Source organism: Mustela lutreola, chromosome 2, assembly GCF_030435805.1.
Source record: "Mustela lutreola isolate mMusLut2 chromosome 2, mMusLut2.pri, whole genome shotgun sequence".
Classification (NCBI taxonomy): domain Eukaryota; kingdom Metazoa; phylum Chordata; class Mammalia; order Carnivora; family Mustelidae; genus Mustela; species Mustela lutreola.
The window spans coordinates 60,682,930-60,694,105 of record NC_081291.1 but is presented as its reverse complement, the minus strand read 5'-3'; the positions used below and the strand labels follow the sequence as shown (position 1 = coordinate 60,694,105).

General features: G+C 41.9%; 1 protein-coding gene across 6 annotated transcripts in view; it reads right to left on the bottom strand.

The window, feature by feature from the left end:
* Positions 1-1,098: 1,098 nt before the first annotated feature.
* Positions 1,099-11,176, bottom strand: part of SLC41A3 (solute carrier family 41 member 3) — a 138,433-nt gene continuing 128,355 nt past the window's right edge. For all 6 annotated transcript variants that reach the window (XM_059161973.1, XM_059161970.1, XM_059161974.1 and 3 more), the window contains 2 exons: positions 3,257-3,405; positions 1,099-2,017 (listed from right to left, as the gene is read on the bottom strand). In XM_059161973.1, coding sequence (XP_059017956.1) covers positions 1,808-2,017; positions 3,257-3,405 — 359 coding nt within the window. In that variant the 3' untranslated portion in view covers positions 1,099-1,807. The remainder of the gene's footprint in view (positions 2,018-3,256; positions 3,406-11,176) is intronic.

Below are 11,176 nucleotides of genomic sequence, written 5' to 3'. Positions count from 1 at the left end.
ATGGTTTCACTTACCTGTGGAACATAAAGAATAGCATGGAGGAACTTAGGAGAAAGAAGGGGGAAATGAGGGTGGGGGAAATCAGAGGGTAAGATAAACCATGAGAGACTATGGATTCTGGGAACCAAACTGAGGGTTTTGGAGAGGAGGGAGTTGGAGGATGTGTGAGCCTGGGTGATGGGTATTAAGGAGGGCACATATTGCATGGAGCAAAGGGTTTTATACACAAGCAATGAATCATGGAACACTACATCAAAAACTAATGATGTACTCTATGGTGACTAACATAACATAATAAAAAATTATAAAAAATTAAGTTGTTATAATGGGTTAATAAGAAACAAGACATAAAGGTGACTGGGAAGTTCAGTCAGTTTAGCATCTGACTCTTGATTTTGGCTCCAGTCATGATCTTGGGATCATGGGATTGAGCCCTGTGTTAGGCTTCATGCTCAGCATGGTGTCTGCTTAAGATTCTCTCCTTCTTCCACTCCCCCCACTTGTGTGTGTGTGTGTTCCCTAAATAATAAAATAAATTTCAAAGAGAAAAAAAGAAACAGGAAGGAACATTTATTCTAAAAAGTGAGGGCATGAGGTGCCTGGGTGGCTCCGTTGTTAAGCATCTGCCTTCAGCTCAGGTCATGGTCCCAAGGCTCCGAGATTGAGCCTGCAATGAGCTCCCTGCTCAGCGGGAAGCCTACTTCTCCCTTTCACACTTTCCCTGCTTGTCTTCCCTCTCTCACTGTGTCTCTGTCAATTAAATAAATAAAATTTTTTTTAAAAAGTGACAGCATTATGGAGCAGTGGTTCTCAAACAGGAGAGTGTATCAGAACAATACATGGCTTATGAAACCTACACTGCTGAGTTCTACCCCAAGGCTGATTTGTCAGACCTAAGGGAAGGTGGGTTAACAACATGCATTTCTAACAAGTGGGTTAACAACGTGCATTTCTAACAAGTTTTGCTGTGATGTTGATGCTTCTGTGCTGGAGAGCAGAGTTTAAGAAACAGAAACTAGAGAAATACCAAAGGTCTTGTTACTTATAGACCCCAAGCTCATGGTGGTAGGAACTATCTTTAAGGACACACAGGCCAAGTATAATATACTGTATGTTTTATTTTATACTTTCCTAATCATTAAACTCTAAACAGAAGTCTCACATAAACATAAAAAGAAGAAGAAGAGAAAAAAAATACCAACAGGATTAAATACTGGTTGCAGATGAAGGATGTACAAGAAAGCACTGTCCTGGGAAGGACTGCATTTGCAGGCACACCAGCAGAATGGCCCACAATGCTTGAACATGGTGAAGACTGAACTTAAGCCACAGCTCAGTCCTGGGGCTTGGGCAGAGCAGGCATCTCATTCCTGCTTATCCCCAAACCAGGTTGCATGGGCACAGAACAGTGCCAGCATATCTCCCATGTGTACTGGACATGTCTCTTCTTTTAGCATCTTCAGGCCAGAGTCCCCTGCTCTGTACACACACCTCTGCACTCATTTGCACTCATCAAGCACATGGGTGCACACTTATGTCCAGGAACATGTAGTCATATTCATATACTAACAATGCTTCTGATTTCACTCCTCCCTCACCTTTATACGCTCAGGTTCCAACTCCAGAGTAAAGATGTGTGTTAGTGTCCTTTGCAGACTGACAAAGGACCACAGCAGAGTCAGAGTGTCAACCATCTTCCAGAAGGTGTCAACTGTCTTCCAGAAGACCCAGGCAGGGAGAAACTGTATGCTGTACCCTGCTTGTGTGAAGGAAAGTTCTACTGAGCAACTGACGCTGCCTGGGCTCATTATGGAGGTCCAGATGCTGGTTCTGAGAAACCATCCAGCCCTGCTTCACTTCTCAATAACCAGTTGATAAGAAAGCAGAGTGTCAGAAGGCCAGTCCCTAGGAGGTCCCCCAACCCTGTGAGATAGGGGATGCAGTGGTTGTCTGGATCCAGGGCCTGGTGCCACATCAGCCGAACCATCACTTCTGCTAGGTACAGCAGAATTGTCACCTGGCATAAGAGCAAGCAGACACAAAAAATTACAACTAAGTCAGAAAGCCAAGTGTCACTAAGAAACACCAGCAAATTTCAAAGGCAGATACCAAGGTGGACATGTCCACTCCAAGGAGTCCCCTTTCTCCAGCTTTTCTTGGGGTCAATGCCCAGCTCTGAGCTCATGCAAAGGCAGGAAGTCTACCCCTACCCATACTTGCCTAGCCTCCTTCTCTGTGGTCAGGCCCTGTTCATGGCAAACTGAGGTGCTGGAAAGACCATCTTTGTTACAGCAGCTTGTTGTACTGTCTTTGGAAACTCAAGACATAGGCCTTATTGGGACTTCAATTTGGATTTGCTGAAGGTCCTTGTATAGGCAGCTTTGGACAATAAGCCTTTCCTGAAAGTGCCACAGGGTAGTGAGCACCGTCCTGGCCTTATTTCAGGGCTCCTCAGTCCCCTGTCCCAGGCACACTCCAGCCCCTTCCTTGCTCCTGCTCAAAACAGTGTCTCAGAGTGTCCCAGCCCACCATTCAGGATCAGAGATATGCTACAATTGCAAATGCCCTAACTCAGGGAGATTTGAACATGTCAGTACCTCGTTGTAGCACTGCCCTCCTAGAATTGCCCTTCAGTGTCCACAGTTCTCTCTGCCAACAACCTGGGCCCACAAGGGACATCAGCCAGCTATTCTGGGCAGACAATCTGCTGAGTACCACCCAGAGGCAGGCACCAGCTTAATCTCTTTCATCATGTCCTTATCATCATTCAGCCCTGACTGAAGTCCATGCATGCCTTTTAGCAACACTCTAGCAGGGGGCTGGTCTCTGCCCACCCTTTCCGTGATGGATGGTGTGCATGGCCAGTTCCCCAGCTGGACCCACTCATCAACCTGCTTCACAGAAACTTGCTGCCACTTCAGGACAATCCTCTGATCCTCTGCTGAGGAGTGTGCAGTGTTCTATACGTGGTATGGAGTGTGTCCTGTGGGGGGGTGTACCCTATGAAGTGTGCAGTGTAGCATGTGCTGTGTGGAATGTGCAGGGGAAAGTGTGCAGTACAGATTGTGGAGTGGCCTCTCTGTCTGGATCCTGCCTTTGTGCTTGAACAAGTTGACTCTTGGAAGATGAGGGCTGTACCCAGCCATGTCCAGGAAACCCCAACCTTATCTCCCCCAGCATCATTCCCAGGACAGGGAGACAAATCTTGCTGGCTAACCAGTGAGTGCTGTTTTGATACTGCTATAATCATCCTTACCTGGATCAGGCTTGCTAGCAGATAGAACACCACAAAGATCTTACTGTTTGGAACCAAATGGCCTTCCACCAAGTAGATGATGTAGAAGAAAATCAGATGACCTGGAATCACCAGAAAGAGCAGGACTCGGGCTGATATGGAATTAACTTCTGGAAAAAAATAAAATCAAGGAGATTCTGTGACCTGATGGGCAGCAGAGGCCACCTTGGCATGTGGCAGTCTCCAGCAAGGCATCCACATTATTTATTTATTAGATGAGTGTTTGCTGAGCACCTACTATGTGGCAGGCATGTTCTTGTATATAGGGATATACTCCTGTCCCTTCCCTCATGGAACTGACATTTTAGGGAAGAGAAAAAAATAAACAAAACCAGAATTGAGTAGCAGAAACAAACAAACAAGAAAAGTCATTTCAAACTGACCAGTGCTAGGATGAAAATAAGCCAGGATAATGTGGTAGAGAACAAAGTATATATTAGTAGGATGAATACTAGAGACTTAGAAGTCCTCCAGAGAGATGACATCTTGCCTGACATATGAATCCAGAGGAGAGGACTCTGGGCAGAGGCAGAGGAAAGAGAACATGCAAGGGGCTGAAAGTAGAGGAGAGCTCTGGAATGTGCATGAATGAAGGCTCAGCATGTGAAATTAGTAATCCAGGGGAGGCGGCACACTCATGGGGGGCCTCAGGCAGCCCCTTCTTCACGCTTTGCCTCAGGGATGCATTCAGCATATTCTCATTTTGCTTCCGTACTCTAAAAATTTGAGATTCTGCAAAAAGTGTGACTTCCGTGCCCCAACCACACACACTTTAAGAAACCGTACATGTGAATGCAACTGACTTTTCAAACAGAAACAGAGTTTCAATAAAAAGTCTCCATTCACCTCTGAGTTAATATAGTTCATAAACTAAGAAGAGGAGGAACAACCATACAGTTTAGAAGCTAAAAATGCTACCATAAAATAAGAGGTAGAGAGAGGGTGAGAGCACTCAAGAGCTCCAAAATCTATTATTCATGATGAAAAATTAAACATGGTATGAAAAGATTCTTTGAAAAAAAAAAGTAGAAACAAAAAAAATAATTGCTATTGGCAGCTGGCACTAAAATTCAAGAAAATCTGTAGAAACGCTACATAATAACAATTCAGTGAAATATTCAGATGCTACTACAGCTTCTAGGTGCCCTCCCCCACCCAGATCCATATGTTGTAAGTCTAACCCTCAATGTGATGGCATTTGGAGATGACTAAGTCATGAGGGTACAGCACTCATAAATGCCATTAACACTTGTAATCTTATTAAAAATACCTCAGACACTTCACCCCTTCTACTATGTGAAGACACAGTGAGAAGACAGATGTCTATGATCTAGGACATAGGCCATCACCAGACAAATTTGCTAGTGTCTTGACCTTGGTTCCACAAACCACAACTATAAAAAATTAGTTTCTTGTGTTTATGACCCACCCGTTCTATACTTCTTTTTTAGAAGCCTGAACCAAGATAGGTACAGAAATAATAGAGAAATAGAAATAGATTTTCTATACTTCAATGACAAATCAGAAAATACAATGGGAATTTTCCCTTCAAGACAAGATGGCTAGACATATTTCTTCCTATTCCTCTTACTACATACAACTAAAAAGGACCCTGGACATTACATATAAAACAAACATAAAATTTGAAAAGGTAGAGAGAAAATGTGGGCTGGCCAGGGAACTGGGCAACACATAAGTCAGTTCCCTGAGTTATTGTTTTGGTGTTTTGTGAGAGTTTTGCCTCATATATACCAGACCAAATGCTGGAGAAGTCAGCAACCCAGATATGTCAATGGGTACAGACAAAAAAAAAAAAAAAAAAAGAAAAAAGAAAAAAGAAAAAAAAAAAGACTCAACAAAAGCTTTCTCTGTCTAGCCAAAGGTCCAAAAGAGGGACAGCCTAGCAAAACACAGGACAACTTTTCTATTCCAGCTGAACATCACAGGAAAAACTACAGCCCAATTTCCATCAACAAAGACCAAGTGGGGAGCCTGAACTTCTGACCAAATCTAGGTGGAATTTGGCACTCACCCTTTCTGGTTGAGGTGGGATAGAGAAGGCTGAGCAGAGAGTAAGTGGTACTCTGCCCATTGGTAATGAGCTCTCCACCCAACCATGTCTGTGAAGGCCATGTGGGCAGCAAAAATAAAGTATCCCTCTCTCTCAGCCAGGGTTGTGTCAAAGGAATGTGGACTCCTCCCCAGCCCATCAACAAAGAAGTACTCCTCTTCCCCCAGAGTCTGAACAAAGATGGTGGTGACGGTGGGGATGGGGGAGAAACCCAGGCTTCTAACCTCACCTGACAGTTAGGAAGTGATGTGTTCCCTTTCCTTCAGTAATGCAGTGTCAGAAAAGGTAGCTGAAAAAGACTTAAATGAGACCCAGAGTTTCACAATATACACCCCGAATGCCTGGGATTCGATCAGAAATCTCTTCTTACAAAAGAAAAAAAGGGAAGGAGGTGGAGAAGTAGGAGAAGCTGTTTCAACCTGTCCTCTAAAGTGAGCTATCTACTAGAACACTCTGAACACCCAAGAAATCAGCCTGAGATGTAGGATTATACATTTCTAGATCTCTATAGGTGCAGAAGACACCAATGGATGGGTAAAATGGAGTGGGAAAAATTGGACTGATATTGGAAGATAAACAGAAGGGGGAGGGAGCCACCAGAAGTGACCCACAGGAAAGTAATACCCTAATACAAGAGTGCCCTGTGATTGAGGACCAGCATTAACCTGGAGTCTGGTTAAAAGCACTCAAAATGATCAAGAGGTCGTAAGGGGCAACTGGTGGAATTGGGTGGTCATGGGCACAAGCTTAAGCCCACAGACCCAGGAGGGCCAATACCTGTGACCACCCGTGCCAGAGAGAAAGCAGCAAAGCCTCCAGGCCATGGTTCCTGAGCCTCTGGCAAGTGTGAGAGTCTGGGTGGATGCCAGGTGGTGCTCTCTAGACTTTTGCACACTGCATGTGCATTGCACAACCGGGCCTGAGCCATGCTCTACACCCTCCCCTGAGAGAGGTCCCTGCAGGTGCTAGCTGGTGGTCTCTAGGACCTGAGAGAGTCTGAATGCTCCCAGCCCTGGTGGGCATGAAAATATCAGAGTCCATCTCTGGTTGGGATCTCTCTGGCGGTCTGGACCTGCCCAGACAGCAGCCCCCACAAAGGCAGTCACTGGAAGTGGGCTACATGGACTAATATCGCTCACTGTTTTAGTAGCACCAGGGTACAGAGACAAGCAGGAGCTCCTGCGGTCCCGCTCCCTGAGATGGTGGCTGGGGGCATGATCTGCCCATGGGAGGTGGCAGAGGGGGAGTCTGTGTGTTCTGGACCTCCCAGAGGGGAACAGATTGAGGCTTCTCTCTGAGACAGAGGTCTGGGTGCAGTTTGCTTTCCTATAAACCTCCCAAGACCTACCAAAAGCCACCAAGGAAAAACAAACAAACAAACAAACAAACAGAAACCAAAAAACCTCCAGAGAACAAAAGCCTGAAAAACTAGTTTCCTCAAAAACCAGCCTCTTCATAGTGGGCAGGAGGATTCAACCCAAGCAAGACTGCCTGAAAAAAAACCATGCGGCAGGCCCCTCCCCAGAAAGCCAGCCAAAAAAATGAGAGGACAGCCACCACAGTGTCCCCATAAAACTGTAAAACCCTAATATCAGGAATAAAGAAGATACTAAGCTCCCGGTATTTCCCTAAAAACCTGTATATTTCATAGATACAACTTTTATTTTTAATTCATCCCCACTACTCTCATTCCTTTAATTGTTTTTATTGTTTTAATCTATTTGCCATCATGAGAGGCTCAATACAACAAATTCCATAATACCTTTTTTCCCATTTAAAATGATTTTATTGTAAAATTAAATATTAAATTTTCTAACATGTATATCCAAGTAAAAAATTATACTCATTAATTTGAGTAGGATCGTGTTTTGCTAAAAATCCTCTCATGCTGTCAGAAGGATGTGATGGCCATTTTAGGGGATCATAATCCAAGAAACAGTAACACTCCAGAGATTTTTGTCTTTTTCCTTCAATTTGCTTATTTTATAAATGTAGTTTTCATCACCTTTTAATGTGGAGACCAGAGTGGTATTTGTTTCTTCTAAGATGTGAATATGATGTTAACAATTCTTTTTTTTTTGTTTTCATTTTCATTGTTTTGGTCTGATATTCACATTTTTTGGTTATTAAAGACATGAGGTAGTTGGGATTTCATCTGACCTGTTTAAATTGTTTTGTTGATTTGACAGGAAAAAATTTCTTGCTCATTTTTAATGCTTTGTTGAGTAAGTCTCAGTTGAGTAAAAACTATGTAATGCCTCATCACAAATTGTATGCAAAGCATGCCCAAGAAGAGTCAGTTCACTTCCATTCTTTCTAGTTTTTTTTAAAGCAGATAATTCCTGTGAAGATTTTTCATTTTCATTTTCTTTTTCTGATCTGTGCTTTTATGTTATCTCTTCCTATCACAATAATGTCTTGTTGCATCCTAAAGAATTAAAAATAAATACCTTTTAACTTGAACTTTTTTGATACATACACCTGTGTTTTCTTTTCTATTTTTAAAAAATATTCATATAGAGATAAGTTTCAAGGTCCTCCCCTTTCCCCAATCAATGCTACCCCTAAATATAAACCAGTTTTAATCCTCCTTTATTTCAGTAAAATTGAATCCTTTGACTAATGTATCAGTATACAGCTAGGAAGAATCAAAATAACCTTCCACCCCACACTGAGGATTTATAACCACCCTCCCATCTTTTTCTTCTGGCAGTGTTTCTGTGTATTTGTTTCCTACAAATCATATACTTGGGGTTCATTTTGGCTGCATTCTATTTTTCTTGTCATTTACTTTTGTCAGTCTTTTTGTCTGTTTTTGTTTCTGCACCTTATAAATCTTATAACTTACACACCCATTCTGGCTGTGTCTTTTTTTTTTTCCCCCTGCCTATCTCTTTATCTCTCTTTTTTCTTTTTTCTCTCTTTTGGTGGGGACTCTCAATTGCTCAGAAGTATTCTAGGGTGCACCTTGCCTAAATCATGGTTGATACAGTCAGATACAAATCCTCTCACCCACCTCTCACCAAAAATCACTAGGAGGAGGAGAAATGCTCAGCAGAGGAAAAATTCAGAGACAGCGCCCTCTCCATCACAGCTATTGGATATGGACATAAACAGTATGCCAGAAAGGGAATTCAGGCTAACAATTATCCAGGCAATGGTTAGTTTGGAGAAAACCATTAATGACAAAATGGAATCAATTAGGGCAGAAGTGAAAGCCAGCAGGAAAGATGTTAATAATGCTATCAATGAGTTCCAGTCTAATCTAAGTCCTCTAGCAGCTAATGTAACTGAGGCAGAAGATAGAATTAGTAATCTAGAGGACAAACTGATAAAGAAAAAGGATCAGGAGAAGGCCTGAACAAACAGCTTAAAAGCCATGAAAAAAAACTTAGGGAAATAAATAAGCCATGAAACATTCCAACGTCACAACTGGAATCCTTGAGGGGGAGGAGAAAGAAAGAAGACTAGATGATATAGTTAAAAAAAAAAATTCTCCATGAAAAATTTCCCACTCTAGGGAATAGAACCAGCATTCATATCCGAGAGGCGGAAAGGTTTCCCCCCAAGATCATAGAATCTAGAAAGACCTCGATACACCTGATTGTGAAAATGTTGAATCATAATTTTAGACAGGAACTCTTGAGAGCAGCTAGGGGGAAGAGATTCCTTATGCAAAGAGGAAGGCCCATTAGAATAACATCAGACTTGTCCACAGAAACCTGGCAAGCCAAAAAGGGCTGGCAAGACTTATTCAGGGCACTAAATGAAAAAAAAAACAAAAAAAAACCAGGCAGCCAAGAACTTTATCCAGCAAGGCTGACATTCACAATGGATGGAGAGATAAAGAGCTTCCAAAACCAGCAAGGTTTAAAAGAGTATGTGACCACCAAGCCAGGACTACAAGAAATATTGAGGGGATTCTATAAAAGAAGAAAGAACCCAAGAGTGTCACAGAACAGAAATTGATGAGACAATCTATAGAAACAAGGACTTCACAGACAACACGATGTCAATAAAAACGTATCTCTCAATAATCACACTCAATGTGAGCACCCTAAATGATCCCATAAAACTGCACAGGATTGCAGATTGGATATGCCAACAGAACCCGTCCCTATGTTGTCTACAGGAGACCCATTTTGAACCTAAGGATACATCCAGACTGCAAATGAAGGGATGGAGAAGCATCTTTTATGCCAATAGGCCTCATAAGAAGGCTGGGGTAGTGATTCTCATATCAGATAAATTAGATTTTAAACTAAAGACTGTAGTCAGAGATAAAGAAGGACACTACATCATTCTTAAAGGATCTATCCATCAAGAAGATCTAACAATGGCAAATATTTATGCCCCCAATATGGGAGCAGCCAACTACATAAGACAACTGTTAATCAAGATAAAGACTCATATTGAGGGGCACCTGGGTGGCTCAGTGGGTTAAAGCCTCTGCCTTCAGCTCAGGTCATGATCCCAGGATCCTGAGATCGAGCCCCACATCGGGCTCTCTGCTCAGCAGGGAGCCTGCTTCCTCCTCTCTCTCTGCCTCCTTCTCTGCCTACTTGTGATCAATGTCCGTCAAATAAATAAATAAAATTTAAAAAAAAAGACTCATATTGATATGAACACATTAATAATAGGGGATTTTAACACACCACTCTGAGTAATATACAGATCATCAAAGCAGAAAACCAATAAAGAAACAAGAGCATGAATGACATATTGGACCAGATGGGCTTCATAAATACATACAGAAAATTATACCCTAAAACAACAGGATACTCATTCTTCTGGAGTACACATGGAACTGTCTCCAGAAGAGACCACATACTGGGTCACAAATGAGGAATCAACCAACACCGAAAGACTGAGAGTATTCCCTGCATATTCTCAGATCACAATGCTTTGGAACTGGAACTCAACCACAAGAAAATGTTTGAAAGGAATTCAAATGCCTGGAAGCTAAAGAACACCTTGCTTAAGATTTCTATGGATCAACAAGGAAATCAAAAAAGAACTTAAACATTCATGGAAACCCATGAGAATGAAGACACTTCAGTCCAAAACTATGGGATACAGCAAAGGCAGTCCTAAGGGGGAAATACATAGCCATCCAGGCCTCCCTCAAAAAAAAACTGAAAAATCAAGAATTACACCAGCTCTCTTTACACCTTAGAGAACTGGAGAATCAACAACAAATTAAGCCAACCCCACACACAAGAAGGTAAATAAGATTACAGTGGAGATCAATAAGCTAGGAATTACAGATACAGTAGAACACATCAACGAAACCAGAAGCTGGTTTGTTGAAAGAATCAATAAGGTCGATAAACCATTGGACAAACTAATCCAAAAGAAAAGAGAGAGGACCCAAATTAATAAAATTATGAATGAAAAGGGAGAGATCACAATTAACACCAAGGAAATAGAAATAATTATCAGAAATTATTGTTAACAGTTATATGTCAATATATTAACCAACCCAAGGGAAATGAATACATTCCTGGAAACATATGAGCTTCCAAAAATGACTCAGGAAGAAATTGACAACCTGAATAGACCAATATCTAGCAATAAGATTGAAGTAGTAATCAAGAACCTCCCAAAAACAAGAGCCCAAGACCTGACAGATTCCCTGGGGAATTCTACCAAACTTTCAAAGAAGAAATAATATACACTCTCCTGAAACTGTTTCAAAAAATTGAAGCAGAAGAAAAACTTCCAGACTCTTTTTATGAAGCAGACATTACCCTAATAACCAAACCAGGCAAAGACCCCACCGAAAAGGAAAATTTCAGACCAATATATCT